This window comes from Dermacentor variabilis, chromosome 8, assembly GCF_050947875.1.
Source record: "Dermacentor variabilis isolate Ectoservices chromosome 8, ASM5094787v1, whole genome shotgun sequence".
In the NCBI taxonomy this organism is placed as follows: domain Eukaryota; kingdom Metazoa; phylum Arthropoda; class Arachnida; order Ixodida; family Ixodidae; genus Dermacentor; species Dermacentor variabilis.
In genome coordinates, this window is record NC_134575.1 from 39370775 (window position 1) to 39390590 (window position 19816).

At 49.1% G+C, this 19816-nt stretch overlaps 1 protein-coding gene across 3 annotated transcripts; it reads left to right on the forward strand.

Moving 5' to 3' along the window:
• The first annotated feature begins 413 nt into the window (after window positions 1-413).
• LOC142590082 (gamma-glutamyl hydrolase-like) lies at window positions 414-18063 on the forward strand. Of its 3 annotated transcripts, XM_075701930.1 has the most exons (10): window positions 414-1933; window positions 4383-4507; window positions 5186-5303; window positions 7689-7739; window positions 12531-12615; window positions 13004-13145; window positions 13746-13852; window positions 14125-14215; window positions 16765-16914; window positions 17693-17910. In XM_075701930.1, exons 2-10 carry the CDS (start codon window positions 4420-4422, stop codon window positions 17812-17814), a joined length of 954 nt encoding a protein of 317 aa, XP_075558045.1. In that variant the 5' UTR covers window positions 414-1933; window positions 4383-4419; the 3' UTR covers window positions 17815-17910. The 3 variants fall into 3 exon arrangements, with proteins under 3 accessions (XP_075558045.1, XP_075558047.1, XP_075558046.1); XM_075701931.1 differs by lacking the exons at window positions 12531-12615; window positions 13004-13145 and having other exon boundaries at window positions 416-1933; window positions 17693-18063; XM_075701932.1 differs by lacking the exons at window positions 7689-7739; window positions 12531-12615; window positions 13004-13145 and having other exon boundaries at window positions 415-1933; window positions 17693-18063.
• Window positions 18064-19816: the final 1753 nt, after the last annotated feature.

The following is a 19816-nucleotide window of genomic DNA, read 5'->3' on the forward strand; positions in this document are numbered from 1 at the left end:
ATGTCTAAATGGCACGAACGATTTCGCATATACTTTGCGACAAACTTAACACCGTGAATGTCCTTTCCTCGCTATACTGCCATGAAAAGAGTGACGAGTGTATACCTATAGCGATGATGACGACTAAATGAGCATGTAGAGCTGGTGTTTGTTCCTGGCAAACAGGCGTACAGTCAACCAAAAATTTTTACGGAACACGAATTTAACGCCATGAATGTTCTTTCCTCGGTATGCCGCCATGAGAAGAGTGACGAGTGTATACCTATAGCGATGGTGACGACTAAATGAGCATGTAGAGCTGGTGTTTCTTTCTGGCAAACAGGCGTACAGTCAACCAAAAATTTTACGGAACACGAATTTAACGCCATGAATGTTCTTTCCTCGGTATACCGCCATCAGAAGAGTGGCGAGTGTATACCTATAGCGATCGTGACGACTAAATGGGCATGTAGAGCTGGTGTTTCTTCCTGGCAAACAGGCGTACAGTCAACCAAAAAAATTTACGGAACACGAATTTAACGCCATGAATGTTCGTTCCTCGGTATACCGCCATGAGAAGAGTGACGAGTGTATACCTATAGCGATGGTGAGGACTAAATGAGCATGTAGAGCTGGTTTTTCTTCCTGGCAAACAGGCGTACAGTCAACCAAAAAATTTTACGGAACACGAGTTTAACACCATGAATGTTCTTTCCTCAGTATACCGCCATGAGAAGAGTGACAGTGTATACCTATAGCGATGGTGACGACTAGATTCCCATGTAGAACGGCTGTTTCTTCCTGGCAAACACACGTCCAAACAACTACAAAATTTTATGGAGCACGAGACCTGAGAAAAAAGAAGAAACGAAAAAGCTGAATATCTGCCCAGCCTCACAAAGGAGCCTTAACTATTCGCATTTACAGCCTCTATATACTCGTATATGTGAAAAACATTGTGGTGTTCGGTGTTTACTGACTAGTGTTATGGGCTGCTCGGAGACTGAACGTTTTGTTCTGAGATCCCGTGGTCCGTAAACTTCTGGGGGCGAGTGTGTGTACTCTTCTGGACAGTCGGCAGCGTTTTCTCGGGCTCACGTCGAAGGCCTCTCTCGAGGTGTTCATGGAGCAGGTACGTTTGAGTATTTATAAACGTGTGGAACGTCTACGCAGACACTTTGCGCACATCTCATTAAATTTATAATGTAGACTTATATTACGCCTAAATATATCCGTAATGAAACGTTCCACGTGCGCTCCGATAATTTCATATATGTTTTCGTTACTATTCTTGCGGAAATGACAGATAATTCATATGGAATCCATAGATTCCGGATAATTGTCGGAAAGGATGCGAAATTATTGGCATGGCTTACGGAACCTCTCGGTAAAATTTGACACGCATGCCATTAAATGTCCAAATGCAGACTTCCAGGGAAAACACGAGCAATGCGGGAGACGGAAATTCAAGACGATGCGCAAAACGAGAACAAGATAAAAATCAGGGGGCAACATTTCGACAAGTGGACTTTTTCTTTGAAGAAAGACAACTCCACTTGTCGAAACCTTGGCACCTGCTTTCACCTTGCTCTCGTTTTGCTCATCGCCTTACATGTAGACTTATATGATGTTTACATGCGCATTTCGTAGACAATGCTGACGAACAAAAAGAAAAGTATACAGGGGGACAACGTCCGCGGACAACCGAAAAGCTGTATATCGATCTGTTTTTGTTTTTGATCGGTTATTTGCCACGTTGTCTGCCACTCGAGCGCTGTCGGTGTCTTATCGTCTGCTCCGATTGCAGCCGTTGACGGCCGATAGGATCCGAGCGGCGAGGGCGACGGATCCCGTGTGACTTCGGATCGCGTCCACGCGGAGGGTCGCCGATAAACTTCCGAGAACGTCGCTTCGACATCTCGGTCGCTTTCCCGCCTTCTCACTCGTCCTTGACGTAAGTCGCGAGCTTTGACTTTCTCTATTTCCAAAGTCTCCCATGTTTTGCAAATGGGCTCCATGATTGGACTGGCGTTCCTTTATCCGGAGAACGGCAGCTCCAAGCTCCAGCATGGCGATTTGTCTTTAATCCTTGCCTGGTCCAATGAGTCCTATATATATATATATATATATATATATATATATATATATATATATATATATATATATATATATATATATATATATATATATATATATATATGTATGCTTGAAGTTCCTTTAACTATCCTGATTTTTTTTTTCACAAGCGTTTCTGCAATCGAAAACGTCTTTGTGCATGTTCACAAAAAGCATCAGCAACTGCATGGTGTATCACTACGCGACAGCTTTAGCTTAATATGTGAAATTGCAACCTGCCATTTTTTTACAGAAGGCTGCTGCAACAGTGGGCGCTCAGATGTCAGATATAGGTGTAGCTTCTGGCCACCGTGTGTAGCGGTCGATGCATGTCAGTATGTAGCAGTAACCTTTAGAAGGTGGGAGAGGGCCGACGAGGTCCAAGTGTACGGTGTCAAAACGAGCATCCGGTGGAAGAAAAGGCTTGGCAGGCGGAATGGGGTGACGCTGGATCTTAAGAGCGTTGACACGACAAACAGTATAGCGAACCCAATCGCGAACTTGCGCGTTTAGGCGAGGTCAAACGAAGCGACTGGAAAGAAGCTTCTGTGTCGCGCATATGCCAGGATGCGACAGGTTGTGCGCGGTTTCGAATAGGCGTCTGAGAAGGGATGCAGGAATGTGTGGTCTAGGTGTGTCGTTAGAAGTGTCGCAGACGACGGGTGTGCCATCTGGGGTCACAACGACGTCCTCCAATTTCAGGGACGTTGACGAATCCCGGAGTGTACGAAGTTTAGTGTCGTCACGCTGTTGACTGGCGAGTAAGTCGGCCTCGATGGTGAAAGATTCCGACGTCAACGTGGAAACGGCATTGACACGACTCAGAAAAGTCGGCTGGAACGTTGTCGGTGCCCTTGATGTGGCGGAACGTTGTTGTAAACTCGGGAGATGCAGGAAACGTGTCGAATCTCGCGGGGCGAGTAACAGGACGCCGAAGGATTCGTTGCCTGCACAAGGTGCTTGTGGTCAGTCAAGACAGTGAGTGCATGGCCTTCTAGGAAACGGCGAAAATGTCTGATAGCCAGGTAAACGGCGAGTAATTCACTGCCGAACGCGCTGTAGCACTTTATTTAATAATCTCCTTCGGAACGCTACCCCTGCCGGAGCGTGCCAGCCGCTCGTGCCACGTGTGGACGTGAGCGTCTACGTAACTCGTGCGACGCCGATGCTGCGGCCGCTAATTTTATATATATATATATATATATATATATATATATATATATATATATATATATATATATATATCATTCACGTTCTTCTAAGCTCTCCCGTCCGCTCTCTACCTCTACCACGTGGCCGGTTTCCCCCACACCTCACACATACACTTTTTTGCCGCTTCGACACTCCTAATGCTAACGCATTAAAAATCGTGCTGTAAGGGGCGGGGTTAAGCATGTTACGCACTGCGCAGTAATGACTGTGATGCCCGAGGCAGCAAGCCCAGTTGAATCCGCTAGTTTAATACAACGCATCACCCATGATACCCATTGCGATGACTAAGAACATGGTTCCTCGGGTTCGAGTACCGGTGGTGGCATTTATATCACGAAGTAACTCAAGAACGCGCTCGTGCACCTATATTTGGGTGCTCGTTGAATTATAGCATAGGCGGTAAAAAAATAATTTGGAGCCCCACACACTCCGGCGTCCTTAGTAACACAAACTGCGCCGGCTAGAGCCATTAAACCCCGCAATTTAATTAGTTTCTAGAGCGCAGCTCTTGGCCACCCGTTCCTGTGGGGAGCGTCAGCATTGTCCCTCATCACCGAGCGAACGAGCACAGCGAAGGATGAGAGCGAACGCCGAGCTCAGCGGGAGATGAAAGTTCGCGATGGCGAAGAGAGCGCGAGGAGGAAAGCGCAGGAGGAGGGTATGGCGAAGGCGTGAGAAGGAAAGCGCGATGCCGCGCAAGACGGGCTGGGCGGCGACGGTGGCTACGAGATGGCGCCAGAGTTAGCGCGCCGTCGTCTGGGAGGTCCGCTCTGCGGCGGGTGCTGCGAATCGCGCCCCACGCTTCGCCCACGCGCTGCCTCTCGCGGTCCTCCCGATTAGCGAGGCAGTCGCGCCACACTTGGCTCCGTTTGCAACGTGTCGCACAAGACATATTGTCAGCGCCAGCCAATATATGGTGAACACACGCATAGAGCTGTGCTCAAGTTTCGCATTAGGGAGTATCGTAATCGTGGGTGAATTTTTTTTGGGGGGGTCGCTGTACCGATGCTTTGTGTTAGCTTCGAGACGACTGTCTCGAAGCTAAGCAGGCAAATTGCTTTCCGTTTTTTTTTCAGCCGTGCGCAACAGGCCCGTAAGAACATCGAGATCGTCATGCCCCTCCAGCGGTCGCTCGTTCTGGCTTCCGCAGTTCTGGCGGCTCTCGTGGCGGGCGTCCTGGCGACTTCCCGGCCAGTAATTGGTGAGTGCGTGCGCAGACCAATCACGATGAGTCCCCTAATCAGGCCTTAAAGGAAGTTTAAGGACACGGTCTCCAGATAGGCAAGTGCCGCAACATCGCTTTGTTTTATCTTGAACTCCTACGCCGCGACTTTGGAAAGTCTTTTCTTTCCTAGCCTTTGGGACGTTTTCCTCTGCAGTTATTATTCTGTGCCCTCTAGTTGATGTCAGCGACACAAGACGGTGCGACAAGCGTTGCTGGGCGCGTCTGGGACCTTGGGGCCTTCCGGCATTCCGTAGACTCTAATGCGTTCACGCGCAGGCTATAGACCCTCTGTTATACGTGACTATTTTTAACCTAACCCGCCGTGGTATGGCTTCGTAACTATATAGCGCTGCGCTACTGAGATCGAGGTTACGGGTTCGATCCCAGCATAGGAAGCCGCATTTCGATTGGGGTGAAACGAAGAAAGAAAAAAGCGCTCGTGTAACCTGCTAGCTCGTGCACTAACTAGCTCGTGCACGTTAAATAAGCCTGTAGGCGCGGTCAAAATTAATCCGGAGCTCCTTACTGCATACGGGTGTGCCTCATGGTCAGATGGTAGTTTCGGCATGTGGAAAAATCCCCACATTTTTTCTTTTTGTTTTTAACCTAAGGTGGGCGCTTAATCTGTCTCGTTTGGCGCGAATCTTGTTGCAGGGATTCTGGCCCAAGAAGTGTGCAACTATGAGGCATGCGGAGTGCGGAACCAGACGTACATCGCCGCGTCGTACGTGAAATTCGTCGAGCAAGCTGGCGCCAGAGTGGCTCCCATATTGTAAGAACATCGACAAAGCCATTGGTCGGCTATGTAACGTATAATGTTACGTAGTCTCCTCGGCGGCGAAGCGGTTAAAGGCTTTTTTACTTGAACTCACTTTGCGGAACGTTTGTCGCTAGTAAAATGAATATGTATGTCGCTGACACATCCTAGTGAAAGGACCTGGAAGACACGTCGACACGTATATATATATATATATATATATATATATATATATATATATATATATATATATATATATTCACAGCACACAAGCTAAATTTAGCCTCGCGCGCGGCGTTCCTGCACGCATGCGAGGTAAATACGTCTGGTAGCGAAGCTTCCATAGAAGCCCACACGTTCAAAACATGGCGCCTCATCGGGCGGTTCGTCGGGCTTAGCGCCATCTATGGGACGAGGGAACACTTTTGGCGGATCAACAACAACAGCAACAATGATGTGACGCCATTTTGCTGTCAAAGGCTCGAAATCAGTTTTGTTTGTGGCCTCTGTCACTGGAGCTGTATGTTCAAATGGCCCGAAATTCGACTATACGCGGGCGTTTCGAGCCCTTTTTGTGCGGAAAGCGACGCAGCAAGACGTTCCGCCGTACAAGTGTCCAAACTCGCGCCCATTCACGGGACACCGTTTTCTTCGCAGACGGAGGAAAGCTTCGTGGGTGTTGAGCGCTGCTGGTTGCACTGGTCGCGGACGCTAATAACTAAGCACGTTGGCCGGCACAGCCGCACAGAGGCAGCTGAAGTGAGCAGTTACCTGGCGGTTGCAACTGGCTATCTTTGACTGAGGGCGTTGAGCAACGATGGAACACGCATCTGGCAAACAACGCGCCACGCGAATTCAGACAAAACGTTGACAAGCAAAGCGACACGACGTGTCATCGTAGCCGTGTTGCAGCAATTGAACTTTGCATGCACGCCTCGAATAGCTGCATCGCATCACATTCGATAGCGGCGTGAACGCCCTCTTCTGTAGCGGCTGCTGATAAGGAGGCATTTACTGTTAATGATAAAGTAAAAGAGAGTTGCCTTGTGTCTCCTCGCCACACGTATACAACGTTGATTAGGAATTTTGTGAATGAAATCCAACTGTGTCTCTTCCTGTTGAAATGTTCTTTTTTCTTGTTTCGTAATGTTTGTTCCCCATAGAGCCCCTTAAACTTCGTAAAGTAGTGACGCTCTCCTCCTCCGCCTTCCCTCCTCCTCGTTTCTCCTCTCTTTCACGCTCCCTCCTCGACCGTGGCGCCGCCTACACTGCTCGAGCGTAGCAACGGCGCCAACATGCACTCCTCGCCACTCCGTAGACGCTTCTGGAGCAAAAATGGCGCTGATGCACGGCGCGCGGGCCCACGTGATGCTATTAGGCCAATAGCGACGCGGCGTCGGCCTCGGCCAGAGCGCGCGAGGAGGAGGCGGCATTCTTCAAAGCGTGGCACTACTTTACGAAGTTTAAGGGGCTTTAGTTCCCCACGTACGTTTGTCCATCCGAGAAGGAATTTTCGCGTTCGAGAGAGCTCAGTGCGCCGTTGTAGCTATGTTAAAGTTGTAGGCCGGTTGGTGAGACATTGTGAATAACACTGCTGCACACACGGGACGGAGGGAGTCGACAACAACCGACAATAACTGCCCTGTGCTGCCGTCTCTCTCCGTCCTGTGTCTAGCGGTTTTATTCGCAATGATAGCTATGATTTCGTAACTGAGGTTTTTTAGCGCACGAAAACGGTACACTTGTGTACCGCTTCGTGGAATAAAACAATTGTTGGAAGTTAGCGCTGTGTCCGCGTCTTGCCACTGTCTCTCGTCCCTTTTCGTGCGCTAAAAAAAAAAACCTCAGTTGTGGAATACCAACACGCCCTAACCTACGCTCTTTCAAGCTATGATTTATCACGCTCAAGCTGATGTTTATCGCGAGTTGTAAAGCATACAAATTCGAAGTATATATTGCAAGTATTTCGTGCTTGCTTGGCTTTAACCAAATTACTAAAAAATGGGGGGGAGGAGGAATGAAGGAAACATTGGCGTACGTTCTTTTTATTGAAATCTATAACGCTAAGCTCTACATACACACAAAAAGTACATATATACAAACACGTGCACACTCTTTGCAAGCGAAATGAATCACGCGCGCGACGTCTTGCATCCTAATTGCCTTGGACAACTTATTAAGACTTTACGAAGCTTCATGCTGGAGACCTCCTGTATTCTTACCGCCAATGCTGCGACTGATGCTCATAAACTTGTGCTGAAGGACCAGACGCTGTGTTACAAGCGAAATGTCCGCTCACAACTACGCCCGCCTTTCCGTCTTCAAAAGCCGTTGATGTGTCATAATGTTTCTTCTAATGTGCATACCCCCTCGCCACAATGTTTTTTCCGATCGTTTCAGCGTAGAGCGTGAACGGAGCTACTACGTCAAGATCTTCAATTCCGTGAATGGGTGAGTATATAAATGTGTCGAGCAACCTTGATAACTAAATGTGGGGAAATAACGTGACCCCACGCGCTGCGGAGCGTTGGGTTTCAAATGAACGTTCCGAGTCTGCCGCCAGGGCCCTGAATGGCGCTGTCAAACGCTCTCCGGACTGGGTTTTGTATCTACGCGTGCAAAACAATTGCAGAGGGAGTGGACGGTCGCCCTGTATTCGCGACTTCCAATATGGCGGCGATTTGAGCCTTCTTCCCGCTTTCATTTATCTTCCGCAGCGTTTCGTGACGTCACTAGTTTTAGCTCCCATGACTTATGATGTGTACATCTTTATAATCATGATCCTCATCATCATTTATTTATTTTACCTTGAAGGGTTTCCTAGAGGGGTAATGCATGAAGGTGGAAAAACGCAAGGCAGAAGTGTTATATACATACATACATACATACATACATACATACATACATACATACATACATACATACATACATACATACATACATACATACATACATACATACATACATACATACATACATACATACATACATACACACACACACACACACACACATACATACATACATACATACATACATACATACATACATACATACATACATACATGCACATACATAGAAATCACAAAGAAATCACAAAAGTAAAGATACCTCCTAACGACTGCATGAAGTTAATACATTATAAACTAAGAAAGAAATGGCAGTCTGCTTGGAACAATGAAGTAAACAACAAATTACACCTGTTGAAACCCGTGTTAGGGGAATGGAAATCTTGCACACACCAGGAACGTTTCAAAGAAGTGATTCTGTGCCGTCTTCGCATAGGACACACACACCTAACACACAACTTCATTCTAACAAAGCAAGACAAACCCCAATGTGAACTATGTGGAGATGAACTAACAGTAAACCATATCCTATTTTCATGCAGAAAACTTGAACCACTGAGGAAGACGTTTTTTTACCATATTTTACAAAGAACACATCCCTTTTCACCCAGCTTTGATTTTAGGAGAAGAAGCGCTTATTGATATATCATGTGTTTTTAGATTATTAAAAGAAGCAGGAGTTCTCATAAAACTTTAAAACTTCGCAGAGTGCTTAACTACATACTACAGAACACCTCATCCACCTTCTCATCCCTGAGAAGAAGGCCGAGGTCTTTAGTTAAATTGTTGGGACTCTCCGGGCTCTTGTCCAGACAAGGACTCACTGAGGTGTCCCAATTTTTAAAAAAGAATCTATACCTAGTGTTTGGCGCATGATAGCCTAAGCTGCTTATGTGCCACTAAACCCAACTCAACTCAACTCAACATACATACATACATGCATACATACATACATACATACATACATACATACATGCATACATGCATGCATGCATGCATGCATGCATACATACATACATACATACATACATACATACATACATACATACATACATACATACATACATACATACATACATACATACATACATACATACATACATACATACATACATACATACATACATACATACATACATACATACATACATACATACGGTGGCTTAGTGGTTGTGGTATTGAGCTGCAAAGCAAGAGATCGCGGGATCGAACCCCGGCCGCCGCGGCCGCATTTCGATGGGGCGCGAAATGCAAAAACGCCCCTGTCCCGCGCATTGGGGGCACGTTAGAGATCCCCTGGTGGTCAAAATTAATTCGGAGACCCCAAGCACGGCGTGCCCCATAACCAAATGCCGGTTTTGGCACGTAAAACTCCCAGAATTGAGTTCATTACATACATACGTACATTTCTCTTCGTGGTACAGAGCTCCAAATCCCGGATAGCGGACCCTAGATGCCGAGGACGCTCCCTGGCCTATTCGGCTCTGTTTCCCTACCGACGTCACCAGAGAACCTGTTGACGTTACGTTATTCCGTTTGTAATAATAATAATAATAATAATAACTTTATTTGCATCCGAAAAAACACGACGCCGGAGGCCTACAGAAAAAGCTGTCGCATTGCAGCTTGACAAGGCCGTAGGGCCCCGCACTGGCTACTTCACGTATCAGCCAGCAAATTATATAATATATATGAGTTATGATCAGCACTCACTGAAATCCACGCATACAAAAAGATAAAACTCATTCCATATTCAGACGTCGTTATACAAATTATGTTATGCAATTTGAAGTTATGCAATTAATACAATTACAATTGCAATACAATTATGTGATGACCCACTTATGGGGGCAAAGGTTCGGGTACTCAATGTTTTAGCGGTTCTCTTAGGCGGAGCCTCCGAGAACCCAATTGAGGACGAAGCCGTTGGTTTGGACACACACACAAAGACTTTTAATCACACACAAAAGAAGCATAAAGCAAATAAAAAGAAACAGAAAACATGCTTAAATTACACACTCAAGAAAACAAGAACACACTTAGTGCTTTAACGAGGTTAACGAGGGCGCGAGTCTGGGCGTGCCCACAAGGGCGGGGACGCGTCGCAGTCTCGACACGGCAACGCGGCGACAAGCTGGCAGGAGGGGTGGCGCCGGTCTCACCAAAGGTTGCGGCGTAGGCTGACCGACCGGGCGCCGGGAGCGCGCCAGCTCTGGCGAGGCGAGGTAACGCTGACGGCTTTGTGGCAGGAGTGGACGGCGGCGGCGTTCTGGCCGGGCAGAGAGCTCGGGCCCGTAGCCCGACTGCTCCCCTCTCGCCCACGGGCACGGAAGCTCGAACGCCGGCCTCGGGCAGCAGGCGGCACGGCAGACGGGGGTGGCGTTCTGGCCGGGCAGCTGGCGTAGAACTCGGGCCCGAAGCCCGACTGTTCCCGTCCTGCCCACTGGCGCAAAAGCTCACCGGCCTTGAGGAGCCGACGGCACGCTCAGGTAGACGGGCGACGCACAGGAACAGGTTGGCAGGAGGCCCCGGGCGGGTGAAGTCCTGGTGGGCTCGGGTCCGGAACCCGACGGCCCGTCTTCAACGCCCGCTCCGGTGGTTACCTCCTCCTGGCGTCGTTTCCTGGGACGATCCTGGCGTCTCCCCGGCGTCTCCCTGCGTGTCCTCTTGCGTGTCGCCCCCGTTCTGCCAGCGCACCACGCTTTTTGTCGTGGTCTGGCCGATTTGGCATTTACTGATTGGCTGCCCGACGACCCGTGGTCTTTTCTCATTGGTTGCTTTTTCTTTTGTTGTTTTTCCTGCGCCGCGCGTTCACGTGCCGGGCGCTCTTCGGCGTCGTCGTTTTTCCTCCTTCCAGCTCGGCGCGCGTGCACTCCGCGTCGTCTGCTCTCGACCGTCCCGAGCCCCGCACCACGTCGCGCACCACACATCACAAATTAATACAAGTAATACAATACAATTTGAAGTTATACAATTATGAATCACAAACACTCAGCTTTCAAGACACTGTTTATCCGTTTGAAACCCGACGTAGTCTGTATGCTCGTCGCATTTATTTACCTCATACCACGTCGAGCCCTGTGATAGCTTTTTTTTTCTACTTCGGTCACATTATGCGGTTGGACGATCTAAATAAATGAAATAATAAAAAAAAAATAAAAAAGCGTCACATACCCAGGGACCTAAGTTGTCTACTAGCTCGGGCCGCTATAAGTATGTGCTGAATGCTGTCCCGCCGAGCGGACAACACGGGTCCACTAGGTATGTTTCCCGCATAGAGCACTTGCTGCTGGCGCTGCTATCTGGCCCAGCAGACAGCTCGGATCCATGGGCACGTGTCCAATCGTCAGTGCGTGTGTGATAGGGTATGTATGTGCCCACTCTTGGCCTATGCCCACGAAAGGATGTGCCAACGCGACTGAGTAGTAACTAGCCTTCAACATATTAAAGAAACCCGCCGTGGTTGCTCAGTGGCTATGGTGTTGGGCTGCTGAGCACGAGGTCGCGGGATCGAATCCCGGCCACGGCGGCCGCATTTCGATGGGGGCGAAATGCGAAAACACCCGTGTGCTTAGATTTAGGTGCACGTTAAAGAACCCCAGGTGGTCAAAATTTCCGGAGTCCTCCACTACGGCGTGCCTCATAATCAAAAAGTGGTTTTGGCACGTAAAACCCCAAATATTATTAACATATTAAAGAAATAGTGTCCCATGTCGCAAGAGACTACTTCACGTCGAGCGTGGCAGCTAGATGGGGCAGCTTATTCCAACCATGATGCAGCCAGGGGGACGTATTCTGCGGCGATCACTTCGGTGATACTGTTCGCCTTCGCGTGACGTAGTGCTCAACCAGCCAATCAGCTCGTCCAATTTTTTGATCGACCGACCAATAGGCGCGCGCCTGACGGCCGAGAGGCGATGCTATCGCCGTAAGCGGTCGCCGTGGAATACGTCCCCAGGACGTTGTAGGGATAGTGGAAGTTGCTACGGAGTTTCAACTGAGGCGCAGTGATTACGAGACGTACTGCGTCGTGGTATCATTCGGCATTGTGGTTGGCAGCGAGATTGCCATTTCATCTGTGTGCTAGTGTGCCTGTAAATATTTGAGATTCACCGATGGCAGCGGAGATGCGCGGAAAAACCCCGAAAAAAAAAAAACGTTTCACGAGAAACGCTATCAGTTTCCTTGTCAATAATCTTAGATGTTTTCTGCGACAATACTTTTTTTGTACTGTTAGGCTTCGCTGGATAATACAGGCAATGTTCATCTATGATTTCGTGTTAACGTTTGAACGTGTAAATAGCGAGCGCAGCACGCGCAAGGCGTTGTGCTCTTAAACTCGCGATTTGGTGGTGCTTGCTTTTCGACGTCACATTTTTATCCTAATCCACAGCATTTTGCTTCCCGGCGGCGACGTGGACGCCCTAAACTCAAGCTACGGCAGAGCTGGCACCATTCTCTATGATCTGGCGATGGAGGTAAGTTAGATCTTCCGATCACTCACTCACTCACTCACTCACTCACTCACTCACTCACTCACTCACTCACTCACTCACTCACTCACTCACTCACTCACTCACTCACTCACTCACTCACTCACTCACTCACTCACTCACACACTCACTTACTCACTCACTCACCCACTTGCTCACTCCCTCACTCACTCACTCACTCAACCCGTCCTCCTTCCATGGCAAAATGGTCTAGTTCGGGCCTCCCTCACACCACAGCGCAAGCTTCTCGCGCCAGTTGCAATCAATCAATCAATCAATCAATCAATCAATCAATCAATCAATCAATCAATCAATCAATCAATCAATCAATCAATCAATCAATCAATCAATCAATCACACCGTGCTCCCCCAGGCGTACCGGAACGGGACGAACTTCCCCCTGTGGGGAACCTGTCTCGGCTTTGAGCTTCTGGCGCGAGTCGCTGTGGGCGGCGAACAGGTGCTCACGAAGTGCCAGGCCCAGGGCGTCGGCATGCCGCTCAACTTCACCAGGGGTACGTACACCATGGGCGCCGATTGCTCAAGCAGTCTCGCTCAACGGAGAAAGCAGGAAGATATCATGGCACACGCACGTACTCTGAGGACACGCGCATTAACACACACACACGCTCGAGCACAAGTGCTCAGGGAGAGCGGCGCACTCATAAAAGTACGCATAAGCACACACACACACACACAAACACACACACACACACACACACACACACACACACACACACACACACACACACACACACACACACACACACACACACACACACACACACACGCGCGCGCGCGCACGCACGCACGCACGCACACGTACACACACACACGCACACACACACACGCACACACAGCTTACAAGTGCCTTGGGAAGTTGTTCAGCGCCTCCCTCCATCACATGCTCGGGGACGGTGGTTTGCAGGGATACTACACCGCGGGAGTGTTACGGCTGTTGGCACGGTGGGCGCCCTGCGAGACATAATTCCTGACACAAATGTTTGCCCCCTAGCATTACCAGACACTCGGACTTTCGCTGATCGATGTATCTGACGCACGAATCTGTGGTTTCTTTCTTTATTCTCGGTTTGTGTCCCTACCGGAAACCGAAGATTTCCGCAGTGCCCGGCTGTTCCGCAGTCTTCCGCAGCGCCTGGAGAAAGTACTCAGCTCCAAGCCGGTGACTTACAACGCCCACTACTGGTGCCTCACGTTGAAGGTTCGTACTCGTTGCAGCATCTGTGAACGCGCGCCCGAACATATAGCATATTTTCAGTCGCCATTGCGAGCACGAGAATGTGCGGCGAAAGAAAAGAAAATACTCGTTGCGACGTTCTTTCTTTCTTTCTTACTTTTATTCCTTTATTTATGCATTTGCAATCCAGGCCTTCAAGGCCCCCAAGCTGGACATTTCTTTATGTATTTGCAATATAGACCTTCAAGGCCTCCAAGCGGTACATTCCTTTCTTTCTTTATTTATTTGCAATACAGGCCTTCAAGGCCTCCAAGCTGGACAGGTTCTTCAAAATTTTGTCTACGAACAGCGACCTACGAGGCGTGAAATTCGTCTCGAGCTTGGAAGGTGGGTGAACTACCGAGGTAAGGTATTGTGGTTGACGGCGCAGTGACCACCTGTAGGGACCCTACACAATACGGTCACGAGACGTTCATTTGAGGGATCGCCAGCCTTTTGTGCGCAAGCGCGAGTAACAGTGGGTGCGAGAGAGAAAATCTGGGGGCTTTTGGCGCTTGAATATATGACTATGCCTAGGCACTACGGAGGAGGTTTCTTATCGCGTGTTGTATGCGTTTGTCGCCTATAGACATCCCGGTAATGCAGAATGGGGTCGAGTTTGTTTACGTTCCGACGCTGGCTGCCGGCGCGGTGAGGCAGTGGGCACGGACGCCCCACCATTTGGTGATCGCTGTGTCTCAAGGTACGTCGGACATACTTTGTCGCGCCTGCGGCGCTGGTGCTAAGTCAGTCATGCCGGATTAAAGATTTCTTGCTTCTTACGGTGCTTTACCTTCAAAAAACATCACAGATTTTTCCAGGGGAGCAGTAGGGGCCGTAGTAGAGGCACGGCCTACTCTCCTGGTGCAGTATCTTCTCTCTTGCTAGGCTTTTCGTATGCTGCTGTCCGTGACATTTCAGGGCATTCTTGAGTTGTCCCCTTTGACTGAAATAAACGCACAGCGCCTTAGCAACCGCGGTTTAACGCCACTGCCCGATGTCACGCAGGGAGGATTATTGGCTTTGCGTCTCACCCCCGTTAGGTTAGGTTAGCTTAGGTTACCTTATATAAGCTTACGTTAGCGTAAAATGCGTTAGGGCGGCGCGGCGTATTCTCACAGCGGTTAAGCCGTGCGGATTTTTGTGTATGCGTCTCGGTTACGTTAGGTCAGGTTAACGTTAGGTTAGGTTAGTGTAAAAGGCGTTAAGGTGGCGCGGCGTATTCACGCAGCGGTTACGCCGTGAGGATTATTGTCTTTTCGTCTCGGCCTCGTTTGTTTAGGTTAACGTAAGAGGCGTTAGGGTATCGCGACGTATTCTCATAGCGGTTGCAGGGGCGTCTCGCGTCACCGGCGGCCTTTCAGCCACTTGCGTTCAAACGCGGTTGCTAAGGCGCTCTGACTTCTAGATTTTCAACATATGCGGCCCGGCCTGAAATACAGTCTCTACTGCTCTCACGGAAACATCTGTGGTGTCACTTCTTCCAAGGTACATCGCCGTAAGGCGCGAGAAAGCTATGGTCCTGCACGACTAACCTTAGCACGAGCGCCACAGGTGCGAGACAGTCTGTCTGAAACAGCGGTCGCCAAATGGGGCGTCAGTGTCCGCTGATTCCCCTATTTCACCGCGCCGGCAGCCAGCGTCCGAGCGCAGGCTCGACCCCACTCCTCAATGCCTGCACGCCTAGGGACAAACGCCAACAACGCGCGCCAAGAAACCTCCTCCGTTGTGCCTAGGCACTATACTCAAGGAGCCCCCAGATTTTCTTTCTCGCGCCCGCTCTTACTCGCGCCTGCGCACAAGCGGCTGGCGATCCCTGAAATGAACGTATCGTAGTACGGTCCACTTCTTCAGGGAACTGGGATTGCATTTTAGGCTTGTTGGTATGTCATACTAGGGGGCGTAGGTGTAGTGCACCCGATAGAGGAGCGTTACAAACAGGCGCGTGCACACGCACACAAAACACGCACGCACACACGTGCATGCGTGCGCCATGTGTGTATTATTATCATGCGTTACCGAGTGCCATCGTTGACGTGTTGGTGCAGTCAGGCGGTGTGTCTCACCTGCAGACACTACGCGTAACTTTCCACCCGGAAGCAAAAAAAAAAAAAATTGCGTGACCAGGAATCTCGGAGGCGCGTATGACACGCAAAAGCGGCTTCACATATCAAGGCAAACGTGAAGTCTATAGCTTGCTATATCGTGCTTAAAAAAACAACGACTTCAAAGGAGTCCTTATGCTTCAGCTCGCGCCATACTCGCAGCCATAGAGTTTCTCACTATAATACCTAGAGGGAAATCTGGCGCCACCGTCTATGGGAGTTTCTTAAGGGGGCACCGTGCCGTCATGGGAATGACGGTATATGTGTCTGCGAGGCTCGTGTTGGCTGATGTTTTTAGAGGCTTCGTCTAAAACGTGGATATGGCTACATAAATAACGCGCTCTCAAAGTAAAATCCTAATGGAATGTTTCCATTCATGCATATTACATCTTTACTCACCCACAATGCATGATCAAGCGGAGAAAAGCAAGAACAGAGGACCAACTATTTCAGAGCGAGCGCGAACCTTGTCGTCTGTCCTCCAACTTTAGCGGCCCGCTGATATTTTTTACGTAACATATAGCCGTACACGCAATAGCAAGTTTTCATAGTTAAACAAAACATGTTTTCGCGTAATAATAAAGCTAAAATAGCTTTTTACGCGCTGTTTTAGTAGAAAATGAATCATTATGACAGACGGAACGGTACTTGCCAGGCGCGTCTTCAAGGTGTCCTGTCTCTCCGAGAACGATGTCAATCCGAAGTCACAATATACCGGCATTCCCATGCATACCACAGCGCAGCAGCGCCAGATTTCCCTCTAGGTAATAGTGAGAAACTCTATGCTCGCAGCCATCTCGGCCCCGGTGTTCGCCGTCCAGTTCCATCCGGAGATGGCGGTGTTCGAGTGGGGCACCAGCAGTCCCGGGCGGCGCCACCTGTACCACAACAAGGACACCGCACTGTTCTCGCAGTACCTGGCCAACTTCTTCGTGGAGCAAGGTGCGACTGCGATGCGCCTCCTCCTCGCTGACTCGAAGCGTGGAGGCACGACTGATTTTTGTCGGGCGAGCTGGTTCGTCAGAGATGGTGACGAACGGCGCAATCAGATGGCACACGCCGCGGTGTCTCAGTGAGTGGCGGTGGCGTGACGCCGAATGGGAAGTTGCGGGTTCGACTCGCTGTCAAGTTGGCAGCATTGTGATGGGGATGGACTGCAGAACTGCTTCTGAATAGGGGTTTGAGTGCATGTTAGTGAACCGTGCGTAGCCACAATTAATCTGGAGCCACATTCCGTCTTAAAATAAATAAATAAATAAATAAATAAATAAATAAATAAATAAATAAATAAATAAATAAATCAGCCAATCAGGATTGAGACAGGGCTCAATGTGGTGACTGTCTACGCTGGGATTTGGGGACTTCACCGTAAGACTCTCTAATAATACTCACCCCTGCTTATCAGCTATATTCCTGATGCGCCAAACCGAAGCTCAATGAATGAATGAATGAATGAATGAATGAATGAATGAATGAATGAATGAATGAATGAATAATTCAATCAATGAGACACTAACTCAGCCAGGATCGGAACAGAGGTTAAGATGGTCGCCGTGCGCTGAATACGGCCAGGTGGCTTTCTATGCCTCGGGATCGAGAGGACAACCCGTAAAGTCTCCATCATCGGTTCAGCCGCCGCTGCCTAGCAGCCGCATTTCAAATGCGTTGAACTGAAGCTCGCAGCGCGAAATGTCGTCACCGCGATCTCTCAATTTTGCAGCCCGTTTGAACGGCCATCGCTTCCAGGACGCGCAAGAGGAACGCAAGGCCCTGATATACAACTACCCGCCTTCGTTCACCCAAGAAGTGTCGCACTTCACGCAGATGTACCTCTTCCATTGAAATTACCAGCCGCATCGCCACCGATGCGGGGAAGAGCGTGGCCCTCTAGCGTCGCCTGGGCGAAGCAACGGCCTTGTGTCCACTTCTGGAAGATGACGTCATCGCCAGGGCGGTCGTCCCGTTGATTCCGCGCAAAGTCACGTCACGTGACCTCGGGCGTGCACCCAGACCTTGAGGTGCCGAGTAACGACGATGGCGCATGCAAAGATGCGGCATTGGTTCCGTGAATAAAGATTTTAGCCTATGCGATTTGTACCATCATGTTGGCTTAATGTGTTGGCGCTTGTTGTATTGCCGTTTAAGGACTGACAGAGACGTAGAAGTCAACAGCAGCACTGGAGGCACGATGTTGCGACTTCTGGTTTGCCGACAGCGCAAAGAACTGTAATTGCAATGACATGCTGTAAATAACTTAGTGGGTAGCGTAAAAATGTTGGGAGTCCCATGATTATGAATGCGTAGTGGGTCTTTCTATTTCACTATAGGACGAAAGGAAGCACAGTAACCTTTCTGACTGCTTATGGCTTAAGAAACCACCGAGCGATGTCACTACTATCGTTGCAGCTGTCGTTTATGCCTCCGGTGCTCCAGTACTCCGCTCAGACCTTTTTTTTTTCGGCAATCCCGCGGGCTGCAAATCTTTCAGCAAATCGGCAAATCTCTCTGAGGATATCGTAGGTGGTGACTAGGTGAACGACACGAAGTGTCGGCCACAGCTTCAGAGGACATGTGATCTCTTTCGGAGCTCGTTACGCCTTGTCCAAACGGCGCGAGCAGCGTATACAGAGCTTGTACTAAAAGTGGCGCTAAATATATGTTCCAAACTGTCCAAGCTTTCCGATTATGAATTGAATCAGTATCAGTGTGTTTTTCTCTTCTTTCTTTATTTGGCAAGCACTTTGAATCAGCTGTTTTTCCAGTTTCCGACTCAGTATAAGGTTCCTCGGCGCGGCCACTATCTTCTTGCTTATTTCCTGTACAGCCGCTTGCGGGTGTGCTGGGTTGCGATATATTTGTTCTTGCTGCGCGCAAGGGGCTGGGTACGTAGATGTCCTGTACTTTGAAGTAGCATATAGAGAAGAAGTATGATCGCTGGTCACTCGCTTACTCTGTGGACCGCGTCGCTAAACGTTCAGCCAATCCACGGAAGGCGAGTGCTATAGTTTCGGTTTCAAGGAACATGTGCGCTCCAAGCGGTTGCCTGAGATCCTAACTTATTCTTTATTTTTATTTTTGTGGATTTTATATCGTACGAACCGTGGGAAGCAGTTGTTTTCGTGCGTCCGTCCAGCTTATCTCCGCTCACCCTTGCCACTCGCTCAGCGATGTCACAAGTCGGATCGCGCTTGGTCATCTGCTTCGGTTGACCTCTCAAGTATGAAGATGGGAAAGATAAGACAGAGAAGCGTGATCAGGCGTGCGACGAACGCAAGACGCAGCAGACCAGCAGGTCAACCAAGCATTAGACGAAGAGGGCTAAATCGGGGGATCACATGTGTTGCGCGGCTCTGTGGCGTTTCAAACACCGGGAATTCCAGTTCTGCGAAGCTTTTCAGGTTTCCTAATGACAGCAGGTAAGCACAAGTATTTCACTTTATTTTCTGAGCAGGTATTCATTTTGCACGAGTAAACCAGTTTTGTGCAAGCCTGAATGGGCTGACATAGGAGCAGTGTCGCTCGACCCACTCGTCATGACGGCAGCCCAAAAGCTGTCGGTTAGTACTTGTACCGAAGGACTTGAGTGCGAGTTTGCTTTTATTGCACCGTTACCTTCAGAAGGGTTTGGGTGCGAGCTAGTTGGTACGGATCATTCATATTTAAAACAGCGCCAAAAAATACGGACAAGGGAGGACACAGGACGAGCGCTGATTGCTAACGACACCTTTATTGGAGCCTGCGCAAATATATACAATTCGCAACGGGCATAAAGAGAGTGAAAGAAGAAGGAGAAGGCGAGTCATCGTCGGTCAATTCCTGCTGCGCATGCGTCAATAACATTAAG